Source organism: Phalacrocorax carbo, chromosome 7 (assembly GCF_963921805.1).
Source record: "Phalacrocorax carbo chromosome 7, bPhaCar2.1, whole genome shotgun sequence".
Lineage (NCBI taxonomy): Eukaryota > Metazoa > Chordata > Aves > Suliformes > Phalacrocoracidae > Phalacrocorax > Phalacrocorax carbo.
The window spans coordinates 9,376,394-9,394,345 of NC_087519.1; the positions used below are offsets into that span (position 1 = coordinate 9,376,394).

General features: G+C 45.1%; 1 protein-coding gene across 3 annotated transcripts in view; it reads left to right on the plus strand.

Annotated features, from left to right (window-relative positions):
• FANCI (FA complementation group I) overlaps window positions 1-17,952 on the plus strand; it is a 28,283-nt gene that overhangs the window by 8,864 nt on the left and 1,467 nt on the right. For 2 of the 3 annotated variants that reach the window (XM_064456223.1, XM_064456225.1), the window contains 25 exons: window positions 213-393; window positions 993-1,080; window positions 1,634-1,764; window positions 2,419-2,489; window positions 3,409-3,523; window positions 3,906-4,028; window positions 5,127-5,195; window positions 6,416-6,517; window positions 7,344-7,532; window positions 7,627-7,748; window positions 8,148-8,312; window positions 8,845-9,024; window positions 10,314-10,477; window positions 10,888-10,964; window positions 11,403-11,519; window positions 12,257-12,308; window positions 12,913-13,040; window positions 13,174-13,242; window positions 13,371-13,458; window positions 13,761-13,945; window positions 14,589-14,645; window positions 14,725-14,784; window positions 15,475-15,561; window positions 16,951-17,046; window positions 17,611-17,736. In XM_064456223.1, coding sequence (XP_064312293.1) covers window positions 213-393; window positions 993-1,080; window positions 1,634-1,764; window positions 2,419-2,489; window positions 3,409-3,523; window positions 3,906-4,028; window positions 5,127-5,195; window positions 6,416-6,517; window positions 7,344-7,532; window positions 7,627-7,748; window positions 8,148-8,312; window positions 8,845-9,024; window positions 10,314-10,477; window positions 10,888-10,964; window positions 11,403-11,519; window positions 12,257-12,308; window positions 12,913-13,040; window positions 13,174-13,242; window positions 13,371-13,458; window positions 13,761-13,945; window positions 14,589-14,645; window positions 14,725-14,784; window positions 15,475-15,561; window positions 16,951-17,046; window positions 17,611-17,736 — 2,842 coding nt within the window. The remainder of the gene's footprint in view (window positions 1-212; window positions 394-992; window positions 1,081-1,633; window positions 1,765-2,418; window positions 2,490-3,408; window positions 3,524-3,905; window positions 4,029-5,126; window positions 5,196-6,415; window positions 6,518-7,343; window positions 7,533-7,626; window positions 7,749-8,147; window positions 8,313-8,844; window positions 9,025-10,313; window positions 10,478-10,887; window positions 10,965-11,402; window positions 11,520-12,256; window positions 12,309-12,912; window positions 13,041-13,173; window positions 13,243-13,370; window positions 13,459-13,760; window positions 13,946-14,588; window positions 14,646-14,724; window positions 14,785-15,474; window positions 15,562-16,950; window positions 17,047-17,610; window positions 17,737-17,952) is intronic. The other variant, XM_064456224.1, reaches the window with a different exon arrangement.

The window sequence follows — 17,952 nt, forward strand, 5'->3', positions numbered from 1 at the left end:
AGACTGCAAGATGTGTTGTGCTGAGCATCTGCCCCTCAGCCTAAAGACAGTTATGAGGTCTGAGGGATGTATCTTCCCTGGTGTGATCAAGCATCTCTCACTGCTGCTTTGAACCCTGGAATGACTAGAAGATTTTACTTTCGACTGCTCTAATCTAAACCTTCTCTGTGACTAACTTGTTTCTTCCCTGGTCTGTTTAATGTTTTCTTCAGTGCGTTTGGCTGGGACCACGTTACTCAGGGCTTGGTGGATCTTGGCTTCAGCCTAATGGAATCATATGAACCAAAAAAGCCCTTTGGAGGAAAAGCTGCTGATACCAGTTATGGCCTTTCAAAAATGCCAGCCCAGCAGGCCTGTAGACTGGGAGCAAGTATCCTGCTGGAAACATTTAAGGTAGTGTATGGTTTGGAGAGGGGTTTTTTGGGGGGGAAGGGCACTCTGTTCGAGTTCTCTCATGGTAAATGTGTCAAAACATTGCCTGCTGTATCCCTTATGAGTGGTTTACAAACAATACGACATTTAGTCTCCTATTTCCCCCGTCCAGCTGCAGGGGGTCCTCTTCATAAAGTCTTCTGCCTAATCTGTACCAGCTACCACAATACTTGTGTAATCCCTCTTTCAGTTTTCAAAAAATTGCAGAGAAAGTAGAGAAATTCAGAGGTACAAAAAAAAAAAAAATCTGACAGAGGTGGGGTTGAAATCAGCATCCTGACTGAAGTGGTAATTTTGCATCCCACAGACCATTTGACGCGTTATGTTCTGAGTGTACTCTGTGTCTGTGTGTCTCTGATGTGCCGGTTCTGATTGGACTGGGATGAAATCTGAATCAGTCTGTGTGACTTTAGTTGAAAGGGGACTTCTAGCAACCAGTCCCAGCTTACCTTTCAGCTCTGGATTTGCTTTGTACTGCACAATGCCTGTGCTCTGATGTACAGGAATATCTTAAATTTAGGTAGGGCTTTATTTTTATTTATTGTTCTTTCTCATTTCAGGTTCATGAGCCCATCAGAAGTGATATTCTTGAGCAGGTCTTGAACAGAGTCCTCACAAAAGCAGCGTCTCCTGTCGGCCACTTCATAGGTAACAGGAAAGACGGAGAAATGTGTCCTGCTCTGTGGACACTCAGAATGTAGCTTCTCAGAACAAGTTTGTGCTGAAGTGATCTGAAGCCAAGAAACTCAGTTGTTCCTTCCCCTCTTACTGAGGAGTCAGCTGCATCAGATTACCTGGTATTCGTCACAGGTGAAAACATGTTTGCAGGCAGTTGCTGTGGAACAGCTGACACACAGAAATTTGGTACCCATCAGTCAGTAACTTGTTACACATTCCCAGCCGTGCCTTCCTCCTTGTGCTTGGGAGTTGCTAGGGCTGCTGAGGTGCCTATGCTGCAGCCTTTTCTCTTACACCTCAGTGCCCTCTGGTGGGGTGAGGCCTTGCAGCCAGTTTGTGAATGTTTTACACTTTGTGCCTGCCTGCAGCAGAGCTCAGATTTTCGATGGTTGTCCTATCACGACCTCTCCATATAATGGAACACTTTTGATTATTCTGTAATTGTTAACTCTATAGACATGTCTTGCTCAGACTTTTCTGACCCCTTGGCAGCAGCTCCTCCTTTTGTCCTTTTATTTTTCAGACTTGCTGTCCAATATCGTTGTGTCTGCTCCTCTTGTTCTTCAGACTTCCTCCTCCAAAGTTACAGAGACCTTTGACAATTTGTCCTTTCTGCCCATCGACACAGTGCAGGGACTGCTCCGGGCAGTACAGGTAGATCTTTGCATTTCTTCATGAATATCCTTGCTAGTTTAGTTCCAGTGACAGCTCTAGGCCACAATTATATGCATGATCTAATAACCCTCCTCATAAAATAAACCTTCATGCTCTGCTGTAGGTTGTTCAGTGCAGCATGGAACTGTTCTTCAAGCATGGCTTTGCATGTGCTCTCCAGCAAAAAGCATATGGTGTGGTCTGGCACGGTACCGAAACTGCTCTGTGCTGACCTTTCATCTGGAAGATGCCCAGATGCTGCACACTGTAGAAAACTAAGTGTACAGTGTTTTGGTGAACAGCTGTAGCTGTCACGTTGATTTTTCTCCTTCCAAGCTCCATATCAGTATTTCTTTTTGCCTGGGCTGAGATATTGCCCTGGCATTAAACTTTCACCTGCTTCATCCAATCTGGGGAAAATAGTTCTTTTCCCAAACCCTTGCGCTGTGTCCTCACTAACCTGCTAAGGTGTCTCACTGCTACAGCTCTCTGGGTTTTATTTTATATTGTTTTAAAATGTTTTGGTTCTCCTACTGTACTGATGACAATATCGGAAATGCAGGGCCAGATGGGCCTGAGGAAGATGAGCTCATATGCCCTAAGGGCTTGGCATGCCTTAGTGCTTTTCTCTCCAAGGTATATCTTCCTTTCCAGCCTCTGCTCAAAGTCAGCATGTCAGCGAGGGACTCCCTGATACTTGTTCTCCAAAAAGCTATCTTTTCCAGGTAAGCTCGGAAGGGGATTCTTTGAAAAGATTTCTACAACTCATTTATGTTTTTGGAGCAGAAGTATTTTTGTTTGTTTTGGCTAAGTGTTATCTTACTGTGGTGTTCCCGTAACTAGGTGGTGACATCTCCTACCCCTTTTGCCTAGGGCTGTAATAGAGTCATAGCTCTACTGAACTGAGCACAACCCCAGCTGAATGGGCTTTGGAAATTCAGAAAGCTGTTGGGAACTCCAAAATAACTAGGCAAAATTAAAACAAATTGCAACTTGTGTCTACACAGCTGAGTACATCCAGATGCTAGGGAGAGTCTGGAAGGAACCACTGATCAGAATGCTGAGCTGCCACCTTCCCTCTGATCCCTTTCAAGGTGGTAGAGAAGCAGGCTTGTTGTCTTGGTAATGCTTTTAGCAAACCATCCTGCTGTCTTTCATAATGCTGTGATCATAGACTGGATTTTGTTGGGCAATGGCTGCCTGGTTATGAATACAGAATTCATAATTTAGGATTATTATTCAACGTCTTGGGAAAGACCTGGGTTTTGGTGAGCAAAGCAAAACACACCACCAGCCTTTCATAAAGAATTTTCCAACTCTGAGCTCTGTGAGACTCTCCCATTCCAGTTTCCAGGGGATATTTAATGTCTGGGTCCTGGCCTGGGGCTTACCTTCAGTGTGAGCGTCGCAAGCCCAGAAAGGAAGTTGAATGTTGTGAGAGTGTAGAGCAAGGGAGCTCACAGCAAACTGCCAAGTTCTTAACTACTTCGGACTGTGCTGCTCTCTTGGGGAATATAGTTCCACTGGGTCCCATCACTCTGTATTTGTGGACCTTTTTTCATTGCTGAATTGATCTCGTATTTACTTCTGAGCTTCTTGCTTCTGTTTTTCCTTATACTTCTCTTATCTCCCTCTGACTCACAGGCAGCTCGATGCTCGTAAAGCTGCAGTTGCTGGCTTTTTGCTTCTGTTAAGAAATTTTAAGGTTCTGGGCAGCTTGTCCTCTTCCCAGTGCAGCCAGGCCATTGGTGCCACTCAGGTAAGTGCTGTTCTGCAGTCCCCAGTGTGGAATATGAGACCGTCTCATGTCTAATATGCACTGTTTGAAACAACTCAAGAGTGGAGTGTTTCCCCAAAATGGAAATATAACTTCAGTAAGGATTAGCCCTGGAAGGAAAGCTTTGGGAAATGCAATGTGTGCAGAGAAGCTGGCCTAGGAATGTTGCTTTTCAAAGTCATTCTCTCTTAACAGCACCAGTATTCTGGGGAGCATTTACACTGCTCCATGATGGTGATAAAGAGCCTGGCAGCACGCTACTACTTCAGTGATTGTTTAGGGGCCAGACCCCTTATCACCTTGCTTCTGTGTTGTGATGTTTGAGAATTGTAACCAGTATAACGTGACTAATATTCCCTCTCAGGTCCAGGCAGATGTTCATGCCTGCTATAATTCTGCAGCTAATGAGGCCTTCTGCCTTGAAATCCTGGGCAGCCTGAGGCGATGCTTGAGCCAGCAAGCAGATGTTCGACTCATGTTATATGAGGTAAACACGGTTTCTTCAATCTCCTTTTAAACAGCCACTAGCTCTTCTGTAGTCTGGTTCTCCTGTAGCTCCAGGTAAATAATGATCATGTTATTGTGGAAAACAACTCGTCATCTTGGTTATGTTCTTCATGGGACACATGTACCAAGGACTATATTTTTTTTAAATCCTTCTGCAGCTTTTTATTTTGGACCATTATAAGCCCAAAGACACATTAATGTATCTTCCTTATATCATACATTGCTTAAAAGCAAAAATGCATCAGTGGCTCTTCCTGTGGTGTGACCTAGGAAATGGGAAGCATGTTTGATGCCCAGTAGGGTGTAGTGTTAGAACAGGCATTGGGTAGAAGCAGTGTTTCTGGGAATTAATCATGGACTCCAAATAAAACCCTGACTGGAGAGTGTGGGGAAACTTCCTTGGAGACTCTGCATCAGGGATCTGTCTTTTCTCTTCCTCTTGCAACTTTCTGTAAAGGCTTGTCCGCCCCTTAGGTTTGTTTTGACAAATGGCCTAATATAGAGAACCATTCCTGGGTGCATATCTTAGCTCCTGACCTAACCATGGGGTACTAGCTTGAGAAAAGGAAAACTCTTCAGGTCAGAGATTTTGTTTCCTTCTTGACTTGGACTGACCTTTGGGGAGCTGCAAGCTTTGGGTGTGTTCGTCAGTGTTGCTCTAAGACTTGTGCCTGCTTTATGCATCCACTGAGTTTTCTCTGAAGGATTTTTTTGCCTCCTACAATTTCCCCACCGGCTTGTTTTGCCTTTGAAGCAGGATTTCACAGTTTGAGGTTGGATCTAGTGCTAGTGTTAAATAGCAGTGAAAGTCACTCTGGGCTTGGTGCCACCACTGCTGGGGAGATACAGCTTGTGAGAGGGCCCCCGTGAGGAAATTCATACTCTTTCTGATTCATACCTTCTTTCTGTGGTGCCTTTGCTTTGCCAGGTATGGGGTTTTACAGTGAGCACATTGTTACTTCCTCACAGTTCCTTGTGGTGCCAAAGGGACATTGCTGTCGTAAGACACCAACTTATTATGCGTGTGGTTCATTTTCTTTGTTGTGTAAGCCAACTTGTCCTTCCTTCCTGTCTTCAGGGGTTTTATGATGTCCTTCGCAGGAACTCCCAGCTAGCCAGCTCTATAATGGAAACGCTTTTGTCCCAGGTAAAGTACTGCTCTGTGGCATGGCTGCAGAGACCCTAAGAATTCTGCACTGCAACCAGCATATCAAGCAATTCGGGTGAAATATTGGGAAAATAGTTCTCCCTTACACTGGAAACATGTTTAAGTGTTGCAGCACTTCTCTAAAGATGCCTTCAAATCCCAGCTATACTGAGAGGGCAGACTGGGTAAACATCTGGAGACTGGTTCATGTCCTGTCACAGGGTGGAAGAGAAAGGATCTCTTGGAGCCCTTTCCAACCCTTCAGTTCTGAGATGCTGTGAGAAGCGTGATGCCCAAAGAAGTGCTTTGTGTGCTCCCTGTTCCTTAGCGGTGTGCAGCAGTTACCCTCCCATACTTCCCCAAGGATGTGTGCTGACAAAGTAATTATTACTGCTGTCCTCCCATCGGGAGAATACCCAAGTCCATGTAGGATCTAGGAGGATTAACTCATCCCCCAACAGTGTTGCTCATGGCAACAAGACAATCACATTTCCTCAATCCATTGGACAGGCTGTGCTTTCTTTGAGACAAGTAATTTTCTTCCCTTTAATCATCTGTAGAGTTCATGCTGACTAATTCCAGCTTTCCCATGACAGTATAGGGTCTGAGACGGGAACACGAACAGAGCCAAGGCAGCTTTTGTGTAGCAGAGGGCACTTAATGGGAACTTGGTGTTAATGTATAAAATTTTATAGCATCATTAGATATATAACTTTCCCTATTCGGTTCTGATCCTAAATCAGTACTCAGAGCATATATCCCTCCTGTGGTGTGCCAAACAGCCAGGAATTGGTGCAAGCATGGTGTCTCATGGATTTGTTTCAAGTGCCAAGTGTAGCCTCCATAACAGCCTGCACCCTTAGACCAGGCAGCCAGATGCCATAAGAGGAACAGGCATTCGGTACAGGTGGTGGGCAGCAGAAGCCGTTACTTTTCCTCACTGTTTAAAGGAGTGGTAGCACTGCAGGTGAAGTGCGAGCGTTGCATGTTTTAGGTCAGTGACGCATCCCCGCTGAGAGGTACGTGAACAATGCACAAGGGGATTTTAATTATTAGTAGAGCAGGTGATGTGGCTCATGTACATGTATGGTCCTATTATCCTATGCTAGTTTTCGCCTTGTAGAATGGAGTACAAAGATTATCGTATTCTGTTTTCAAACAACCTAAGAGGCTCAGTTACCAAGTAACTGGTTATTTTTATTTCTTGTTTTCTATGACAGATAAAGCAATATTACTTGCCCCAGCCAGACCTCCTGCCTCCACTGAAACTTGAAGGATGTATTATGGCTCAAGGAGAACAAATCTTTCTGCAGGAACCACTCGTAAGAGCTATACTGGCTGGCCACAGCTGCAAGCATGCCTGTTCCTTAGCATTTTAGTTGTGCTGATACATGAGCTGAATACCTTGTGTTTCTTCAGCCTCTTCTAGCCTGGAGCAATTCTTTTAATGACAATAGAGCTGGGCATCTCAGCCCTGCCTCAGGCTATCTATTAGAGCTCCCTAGCAAAGTGGTTTGGGGACCTGTGTGAAAAATGCTCTAGGAACAGCCTAGTTCTGTTATCCTCTATTGAGCTCACCCTGTTTGGTTTTTTTTCCCCCTCCTTCAACTTAATTCCACATAAAATAGTCTTGCAGTCTGTGTGTAGCAGGGGGAAGAATCTGCCCTTTGGTTTTGCTGCTTTGAAACTGTTGGAGATGAGACCTCAATGATTCACTGGATTTCCAAGGGAACAAATTCAAATTAATCATTCTGTTTTCCCTTAAGGAGGTTCCCATGCTGTGCTGTAGTAGCGCACCCAGGAAGGGAGCAGACACCTCAGCTAGCATGGGAGTCTTTTTGGAAATTCCCTTTCCACTTCCTTTAGCAGTTCAGGTAGCTGGGTTGACGGAGCTGTGGGAGTTAAGTCTTTACATCCTGTATAGGCCAGCTCAGGCAGGCAACACTCTGAAGCTGGAACTGGGTAGCTCTGTGTAGGATTACAGAACTCCTTATTCTGGGAATGAGGTATAGTTTTGAGGCTCACATGAGCCTCTGAAGGCAGCTATGGCTCTTTGCATCTAACAATAATAGCCTGGCCTGGCCTGTGTCGCTTATGTCCGTGACCTCCAACTAGAAGGCTGAGTGTGACTTTGGCTGCTTCCTTCAGGCACATCTGCTCTGCTGTATCCAACACTGTCTCGCCTGGTATAAGAGCACTGTGCGTCTATGCCAGGGAGCTGAAGATGACGATGAAGAGGAGGAGGAGGAGGATGTGGGTTTTGAGCAAAACTTTGAAGAAATGCTAGAATCTGTCACACGACGCATGATCAAGAGCGAGTTGGAAGACTTTGAACTGGTAAATCAGATTTTCAGTTTGACTCAGTGGGAGAAGACGCTGAGTTCTTGTCAGGTTTTGAAAAGATTTTTCACTTGTTTCCTTTACCTCTTAGGATAAATCAGCAGATTTTTCTCTGTCTTCTGGTGTTGGTGTCAAGAATAACATCTATGCCATCCAGGTGATGGGAATTTGTGAGGTCCTGATTGAGTACAATTTCAACATAGGGAATTTCAGGTAAAACATCAACTCTTACCCTCCAGCACTAGATGTGCGATGCTGTGCCTAGCTCTTCGGAGTACAGGACATAGACTCATTGCAAGCACAGGATAATAGTGCCAGTACAGAATCAGAATGATGCTTTCTGAGTGTGTGTGCCTCGTGGCACAGATGTTCACAGAACCTTGAGGAGTGTCTTCCTTTTTGAATGTCTTGTGTTGCGGGAGATGGGATATGACATTTTGTAGAAGAGCAGGTCAAGGAGGAATGGAGGAGGTATACACTGCTAGGGAGGTGGGGAGTTGTCATATGTCCTGGTTTTACCATACAGAAAGTGTCATTTTGTAATTTGGCAACTGAAGCTCCAAATGGGAAACTAGATTTTCTCCATTAATGCTTTCTACTACTTTATTGCAGTAAGAACAAGTTTGAGGATGTCCTAGGCTTGTTTACATGTTACAACAAACTCTCTGAAATCCTGAAGGAGAAAGCTGGAAAGAACAAATCTACATTGGGCAACAAAACTGCACGGAGCTTCCTGTCCATGGGTTTTGTATCTACTCTGCTCACAGCTCTGTTCAGGTGAGAAGCTGTCGTATCTGGAGAAGCTTTAAGCTGTTTTTGTGGTGTCTGCATGCTCAGTTTTGTGCACTGCATACACAAGACAGGCATTTTCATTTCTGTACAAAGCATGTGTGGTAACAGCACTTGTTGTCTGGCGAGCATCATAGTTCAGGCAGGAACCATAGCTGTGCAACTCCTGGTATTGAAATGAGAATTCCTGGGCCTTGCTTATGACTTACGAGACCTCGGAGGGTCTCCACTCTTCCAGTCCTGGGCCATTCCCCAGACAACAAACTCCAGTGTTTGAGCTCCAGTCCTCTATGGAACAGAGCCAGACATCAATTCAAATCATGTCTGTAGTGCGTTTGGAAAGGCTGGTGGAACTCTATTCTCCAAGTGTTCACTATAAGCCACCAAAACAAAGGGTCTTTGCCACCCCAAATTCAGCTAGTGATTTTATTTGTAAGTGCATATTGAGATTTCAGATCTTGTAGGCCATCTGCATGCTTTTCCAGTGCATCAATTCTCTGACAGTGCTCTCTTTCTTCAGGGACAATGCCCAAAGCCATGAGGAGAGCCTAGCAGTTCTGCGCTCCAGCACAGAGTTCCTGCGCTACGCTGTCAGTGTCGCTCTTCAGAAGGTGCAGCAGCTGGAGGAGACAGGACAAACTGATGGACCAGATGGACAAAATCCTGAGAAGATGTTTCAGAACCTCTGCAAAATCACACGGTGAGTCGCTGTGGCACGTGAAGATATGAGCCCTAAAAAACAGCAAAGCATTTGGGGGATTTTTGATTCTCAGGTAGGGTTTTGAAAGAAGAATGCAGACTATAACTGTTTCAAACAGTTATTATTACTGGGTTGAGATCATTGCCTTTGCTCCTGAGAAATCAAATGGAGGCACTACAGTTTCTGTGCCAGACTGAGTGATACAGCTTTAATAATGGTACTTGGCCTGGCAGAACCAAATGCCATCAAACTCTCATTTTCAGCCCCTTTCTGACTTTTGGCTCATCACTCATTGTCACAGAGGAGGTAGCATGGTTACAGGCTGGATTCTTGAGGCCTCTGGGATGCAATGATGTTAAAATTCCCTTCTAGCTACAGTATGAAACAGAGGTAAGAGGAACACAAGCTTTAGAAAACATTTGTTTAGGACTTTTGCAAGATGCTTGAAGACATTCGTGCATCTAATCCTTTGGAAATCCAAGAATGTTAAACATCTAAACTTCTTTGGGATCTAGGCCATATCTGCATGGGGTCTTTTCAGATCCCAGTCAGCAGAGAGCACAAAATGCAAATTACTCCTGCCATGAATAATGCCTGGTTTGTGTCTCACCCCAAATAATAGAGGCTATTTTTGTTGCAGTCATTAGGACTACATGTGAGCTACATGTTTTGTGTGATTGGACATTGAAATAGAATAAGATCATCTGTACAGGCAACAGAACTAATGAGAAGAAAGGAGAGGGACAAGAAAGGGAAGAAGTGGGCTTGGAGGAGCAGGAAAAAGATGTTTGCCTACAAATAGAAATGTTTCCTTTGGGCCAAACAATTTTGCTTTCCTCAAAGCTTTTCACTTCGCTTTGCCTGCCTTTACCTTTCTGATTTTATCTATATAGAGCCCTACAGAGGTATCTGGCGTTTCACAGGTTCAAAGTGCCAAGAGAAAAGCTCTTTTTGTCACTAACAGATTTGACACCAGTGGTCAGTGTTTGGGTAGTCTGAGACAGAAGGAAAAGAAATGGGACTGGAAGGTCCCTTGGCACCTGGAAAGAATTAAATTATTTAGCTGTGCAGGAAGAATGCAGTAGCTGTTTTGCTGACATTGAAACAAGGTCTTCTTAAAAATGGATCCCTTCTCCCTCCACTTTCCTATAGGAAAAAGACTTTCCAATGTAGTTATATTAAAAATATGATCCTAAGAGCAGAATCTCTGATTAGCCCTGTTCTAGTTCTTGCGCTGTGCAGCTAGCTTTACTGGAGCATGTGATGTTAACTCATCTCCCATCCCCTAGGGTTCTGCTTTGGAGGTACACTTCAATTCCCACTGTCATTGAAGAGTCAGGGAAGAAGAAAGGCAAAAGCATTTCACTTCTTTGCTTGGAAGGTTTGCTGCGGATCTTCAACACGGTGCAGCAGCTGTACACTGCCAGGATACCCCAGTTTCTGCAAGCCCTGGGTAAGGCACATGGTACAATCCTGCTCTGATTTCCAGGCTTTGTGTTCCAGCCCATGTGTGGGCAGTTAGGGACCCACTGCCCTTTATCCATAAGTAGAGAGAGGGGTCTGGTCTGTGTATCTCAGTAGCAAGGTGGGCTTAGTAGCATTGATTTTCATGCCAGAGGCACGTTCCAGAGAAACCTTTACCTGCTTTTATAGAGCTCTCTGTCTGTCAGCAGAGGATAGTTGGGGTCTGATATAGCATTCGTCTATTTGAAGCCTGCCTTTAACACATTTTTGTTCTCACCATGGTTTTGCAGTCTGTATTCCTCCTCTAGCTGTGAGCAGTTGCAGTCTTTCCCACTTTTGGAAATAAATCCTGTATTCTGCTCTTGGCATTTACCTTTTTTCTGCACCTCTCTCTGCCAGATATTACTGATGGTGACGCAGAAGAAACGGATATTAATGTCACAGAGAAAGCTGCCTTCCAGATCCGACAGTTTCAGGTAAGTACCACTGTGTGCTGCAAGTGTTCCAAAGCAGTGGTAATTCTGGCAGAAAACCCTGCTAGCTCTCTGTTACTTGACCACAGGATTGAGTATGCGATAGCCACTGTGACACTGATTCACTGTCAGCTCAGAAAAGTTTCTGATCCATAAGGAAAGCTTCTTCAGGGTGTTGTGCAGAGCTGGATTGAAGTGCACATGTATTTACAGAGCTATAAGGTCCTTCAGTGCAGCATAAACTTATCTGAGTATTGTAAAAGTCACACTGAATTGTATGTGGGCCTCTATCTAAGCACTCAGAACAAAAACCAGCACTCGCTCTTTACAAGAGTCCTCTTCTCCTTGTTGCTGATTCGTTTATCTGCTGCAACTTCTGGTTATTTGCTTCTTAAAACGGCCCTGCAACAAGCATGCACACTCTTTCCTTCCCACGATCAGAGGTCCCTGGTGAACCAGTTCAGCAGTGCTGAAGATGACTTCAACTCCAAGGAAACGCAGTCGCTCATCACAGTTCTCTCCACTTTGTCCAAACTCCTGGATCCAGGCTCTCAGCAGGTACTTCACAACCTTCGTGGGGTGACAGGGATGTGTGTGGTAGCCATAGGTGTGGGAAGATGATTATCAGACTGGGTTGATATCTGAGGGCTTTGACACATGTGCGTGTTCTGCCTTCTGCTGCAGACCACACCATGTCAAAGGGTCAGTTTTGTTACATTATCAAGCACGCTTCTGTCAGGTACAGTTACGAACAAGTTGCCTTCCCACACCACCACTGCACATTCTGATCTTGCCTTTGGGCACCTGGAGTCTGAATGATTTGTTCGCCTGAGCAGGGACTCCTGACAGCCTAGATGTGGTATGGCTTCCACATGGGGATAGAGCCGAAAAAGGCCAGCAGACTTACGATCAATATGATCTGGCTCAGTGCCTAATCCCTTCCACGCAAGGAGACATTTTCTAAAGTGGACTAGAGGTGCCCCATTTTTACAAGCTAGGGCCTGCACTCCAAGCGTGCCAGAAGTCTGGAGTCATCATTTACTTTAAATTAAATGGAGTTGTTGCTCTGTCCAAGGGAAAGTACATCCATTCCACTGTCCTGGATCTAAGCTTTTCACGTGTTAGTTGGTTAAGTGTCTCTTGTGGAAGTTCACAGAGTATGGCTGGGTGCCTTTCTGCCAGAAGGGGACTCTGCTGGTCTCCCTTTGCTGGTTGGTTGGTTGTTTTTTTAAATGTTTATTAATTTTTTGCTTTGAATTCTGTTTCAAAACTATATCTTTTCTCCCCTTATGCAGTTCCTCCAATTCCTGACTTGGACAGTCAAAATTTGCAAAGAAAATCCTCTTGGTAAGTAAGCTTTGGGGAGCATGTTTAAGTGTGATGCGGTCAGGTCTGGTATTAGACCCTTAGATGCTCTGCTGTTGTCTGTCCTGTTATTGCCTCTTTGTTACAGGTACATTCAGGTCCCATTCTGTGGCAGATTGCCATGACATTGTGGTTATTAGCACAAGTATCAGGGAAGAAACTCTGTCTCTATAAATATTAGCATTGCTGAAGAAAAAGAAGCCACTTACTTGGATTATCTCCCTTGTTTTTTAGCAGATTTGTTGCTCAAAACAGGTTTTATACTCTGGAAGGAAATAGCCAGAGTTTGTATTGTGCTTCCTCAGTGCTTCTGGTCATCATTTTCCTATGAGCTGAGGGCTCCAGTGTGCCGTACTTACCCTCACAGTATAATATGTGACGTCTATGTGATGCCCAATGTTGTAAACTCTTGTTTTGTAACAGTGGTATTTTGATAGGATTTTTACCTACTGTGTATCATTTCTGGGAATGCAGAGTGTTAAATCCATACTGAATCTGAGACTTTCCCTTACTGGATGTCTGGTATTCCTAAATAGCTAGTGAAGCTCTGCACCTAGTAATGTGTTTTCTTTTCCCTTCCCCACAGAGGATATCGCTTGCTGCAAAGGTTTGCTGTCTCTGCTCTTCAGTGTCCATGTTCTGTACAAGAGTCCTGTCAGTCTGCTGCGTGAACTTGCTCAAGACATCCACGCTTGCCTGGGAGACATAGATCAGGTATGATGCAAAAGCAGTTTAACTCTTCATCACTTCATGCTGTCAGGGCAGAATTGAGTGCATTTCTGGTGCAAACTATGTGACAGCAGCTGAAGTTTTATTCACCAGAATTTGTTTTCTCTCCTCCGACCAGGATGTGGAAGTGGAGAGTCGGTCCCATTTTGCCATAGTGAATGCCAAGACTGCAGCCCCTACTGTCTGTGTGAGTCAAAATAGTGTGTGTGGAACAACCTGTAGTGTCCAGGGTTACTCTGCTACAAGTGGCTTATAGATTCCTGTTGTGTCAAACTCCTCCAAGAACCTGTTTTGTTATTGGTGTTTCTGTCTTAGCTGCTGGTTCTGGGTCAGGCAGATAAAGTCCTTGAAGAGGTGGATTGGCTTATCAAGAAACTCGCCAGTCTGGGATCAGACACATCAGGTAATAAGCATTCCACTTCTTACTGTTACACCTTTGTCAAAAACAGGTGAAGAGAGAGAGCAGAAAGGTACTTGGGGATTTTGAGGTAGCAACATCTGAGGGCAGGTTAAACTCTCCCTTGAGCTGGGTCCACATGAACAATGTAAGATAGAGTGTTCTCACAAAAATCCTGCCAGGATTATTTTCCCTGTGCCATACTGGTGCTTTGTGCACCAGACACAAAGGTAGTCTTTCGTGCCTCCCACCTGCATAATTGGCTTCATTAGACACACGTTCACCAGGTATCCATCTCTTTATTCTAGAAGACTCTTCTCAGGCATCATATCAAACCCAGGCTCTGGAAAAAGGTGTAATTCTGCAGCTGGGAACTCTGCTGACAGTTTATCATGAGCTGGTGCAGACAGCACTCCCTGCAGGGAGCTGTGTGGACACGCTGCTGAGAAGCCTCAGCAAGACATATGCAATTCTCACCTCCCTCATCAAACATGTGAGTGCCGCTCTGCTGACAGTGGGCTGGTTAGGATCTAAAAACTTTTTCCCCATCTGCTACAGCAAGCTCACAGTGACCCCTGGCAGCAGCTATGCTCAGGACCGGACTGTTGATCCTCTGTAAGAGTTGAGTTCTTATTCTGTTGGCTTTTATGCCCTCAATTTCATGGCCTTTCTAAGCAGTGATAGTTGTACCAGTGGAGATAAAGGAAAGCTGCACTCCAGCTGAATTTGGCTGTGTGGCTTGGAGCGTCTCTTTCCAGCGCACCTTGTAGGTTCCCCTGTACACAGCTGCGTGCCACCGTGAGCAGCACTAGCAGTGTTCTCACTAGCGGTGTTCCTGCCCTTGGCACTCATAGCCATCTAAGGCTGGAAGCATCAGACCTGGGGGAACTGGGCTGTGAAAACTGGCCAGTGGAGCTAGTTTGAGACAGGGTGGTGAATACCCCAGAGCTCTCTCACAGCTCTGTAATGCAGACATGGCATTTGGCATATAGCAAGCCACAGGGGAGGAGAGGTCTTGCAAATCCTGCCCTCCCCACTGTGCCATTGGATGAACTGCTTTGAGTCCTGCCTGGAAGTATAGGTTGCAGGATGGGAACAGCATACCTAGAAGAAACTCTCTCATGTTTTCCTTGCAGTATATCCAAGCTTGCCGCAGCACCTCAAATACAATCCCAGGAAGGCTAGAAAAGTTGGTGAGTGTGAGCGAATTGCTGGAGGAAATGCTTGTTGCCTTGACTTAGGAGTAACACCAACCTCTCTGCTGCTTTGCAGGTGAAGCTCTCGGGTTCTCATTTGACCCCACAGTGTTACTCATTCATTACTTACGTACAGGTAAGGCCTAAATTAACTGCCAAAATCCCAGTCAGTCTATCTGATGCTGAGTGGTGTATCAGCTGCCATACATGGGCACCATTGGGGATTATCTTCTTGACATGACTTGAGTTTCTTATAGTTCGAGCTCTACTATGCCAAAGAGTAGTATAAGAAATTTCAGCACGATTGGGACCGAGCATGCTGATTTCTGCTTGAGCAGGGAAGGATGAGTGTTTGGGGAGTTGTCTTTTTTTTCCCCTCTGTTCATGTGCAGGTTTTTTTTTTTTGCATGAGATTAATACTGCTGTTAACCACAGTGGCAAATAAAGGTCAACAACATGCAGTCATCACAGTGTAAAGTAATGTGGGTGCCAAAGATGGGATTTAGCTGCTTGGAGAGGAATTGGGTGCTTGAGTGAGGACCACAGGAATTGTACAACAGATGTGGCATATTGGGGAAAGTGTAGCTGTGTGCAGAGCTACCACTCCTGGGGACTTCTCGCTCATACATATTTCTGAATGTATTAATTATGAAATTAGGTTTTCTTTCCTTCTTTTTTTTGAGATTACCCCCCATTCCATTGTTCTTGTATCACTGCCTTTCTGTCATCTAGCTGGTAATGCTGTTAGCTGGCCAGAGCAGAGACTTCTCTGGCCTTTCTTCCCTCCTTACCCTCTAATGCCACATCTTTTGGCATCCTCCTTCAGAACATCCACAGTGAGAGCTTAAGCTTTGCAGAAGAGAAGAAAAAGAAGAAGAAAGAGGATGAAGCTGCGGCAGTCTCCACAGTCATGGTAAGACTGATTCACTCTCTATCAGAACATGGGCTGTATTTCAACTTGGGATCATACCTCAAGACTTGTGTTACCTGGTGGCTTCTTGAAGATCACCAATAACAAATTGTCATTTGGGTTTTTAAGGAAAAATCAAATTTAATCTACCTTAACTTTAGAGAAAAGTCTAAAAAAGCCCAAACAGATGAAGGGTCTGGAGAGCAAGTCTTATAAGGAGAGGTTGAGGGAACTGGGGTTGTTTAGTCTGGAGGAGGCTGAGGGGAGACCTTATCGCTTTCTACAGCTACCTGAAAGGGGGTTGTAGCGAGGTGGATATTAGTCTCTTCTCCCAAGTTACTAGTGACAGGACAAGACATTTCCTCACTGAAAGAGTGGTCAGGCATTGGAACAGGCTGCCCAGAGAGGTGGTGGAGTCACTATCCCTGGAGGTATTTAAGACGTGTAGACGTGGCGCTTCAGGGCATGGTTTAGGAGACATGCTAGTGCTGAGTTGACAGTTGGACTTGATGATCCTAGAGGTCTTTTCCAACCTTAATGAATCTATGATTCTATGAAAAAACAACCAAAAAAAGCCACCTTCACTAAAGGCAGCCTAAAAGCTCATAGACATGAAACAAAGGTCAAGTCTGGATAGTCTGTCTTGTCTGATATTTTATCATTTAGGGTAAGCTGTTAAATTACAGAACTGGGCTAATTTATTGGACCCAGTACTGCGCTCTGTTTAAGCGTTTCTTAATTTTATCAGTAGTATGTTTAAAAATGAAGTACTGGATTCCACTAAAGTAAGGCAGTTGAGAATGACTGGATGATTTGGTTGGGAGCAATTGAGCAGGCTGGCAGGTTCCTGGTCTTTTACATCCTCTGTGCTCCCAGCCAGCATTTCCTGTCTCATCAGTTGTCCCAGATATGCCTGTGATGTTTAGGGTTTAAAAGCCACAAGCATTATCTTCCTAGCTGTTCCCCGAGTGTATGGAAATGGGCTGAAATGTTTGCCTGTCACCATGGGGAGCAAACTTCAGTGGCAGTAAACAAATAGGGGAAAAACGTGGTGAAACAGCAATGTACTCATTGCCTGGAAGGCCTAAGCTTGTGAGGCCTTTGCAGAGCTGGAGCAGAGGAATCTTTGCTCTGATGGTTGTCAGGCACATCAGGGATGTGGACTGCAGGCAGAGTACAACACAGTACATGGGAGAGCCTTGCTGCAGAACTGTCATGGGAGTCAACTTAAAACCAGTAACAAAGCCGGTGAGGGTTGCTGGGGCAGCACTGGTACAGAGTAAGGCTACTGAAGACACCTTAGCTAAACGGGAACACAGCAGTCTCTGTGTCATGCACAGTGTTGTGGTTCACTTCCAAATCTGACCTATCACGCTCCTCTCTGCATTTCAGGCTAAGGTGCTTCGGGAGACCAAGCCGATCCCAAACCTGATTTTTGCAATAGAGCAATATGAGAAGTTCCTTATCCATCTCTCCAAGAAATCAAAGGTAATGTAAAGCAGAACTCTTCCATGACCTGAACTCAGTGGAACAGTGGTCTCAGTGGCATGGTGGAGAGCTATTGCTGGTCTCCCTTTCAAAGTCTCTAGTAATGCTCAAATTAGGAAGGTGTAAGGACCTTGCACCTCTTTCTCTGGGGCTGTTACCCAAGCTCCTGGCCCAACCCTACTGAACTGCTGTCACACTGATACCAGCAGGTATCAATGGCAGCTCCACCTGTGACCTAACATTTGGTTTCTGATCGAGCAGAAACCCACGCACCTAATGCCAGCTTTCCTCACCCCTCTCCCCCAGTCCGTTTCATAAGTAGGAAAGAAATGTATCCTGAGGTGCTACCTGAGTAGCTGGTAATCACTTGACTTTTAGGAAGATAAATGGGCCACTGGGTTGCATGGGGGCAGGTGCTTTTTCAGCTGCCTTTTGCTTCAGTCCTGATTTATTATTGTGATGGACTTGGTCCCAGAGCTGTGCAAAGGACTAGGCGGGGTAGGAAACTAAAGGAAGACGCTAATGGCATGTCCTCTCCCCCTTGTTTCACCTTGGTTGCTGCAGGTGAACTTGATGCAATATATGAAGCTAAGCACTTCCCGAGACTTCCGCATCAACGCATCCATGCTAGACAGTGTGCTGCAGGAGCGTAACACAGAGGATGCTGAAAACGAGCCAGATGACGACCAGGTCAGAACTCATTTAGCTGCTTTTACCGATATGTTTCCCCTTCTTTTGAGGCCATCTGTATTTCTGAGCTGTGCAGGTGTATGTGAAATTAGGACCGTCTGTCTTCCCTGAGTTACCTCTCGCCTTAATACTCAGCTGATACAAAGGAGTGAACAGTTAGCCTGGCTACCATCCCCTACACTCCAGCCCCCTGCCCTGAGTGACCTTTATTTCTGT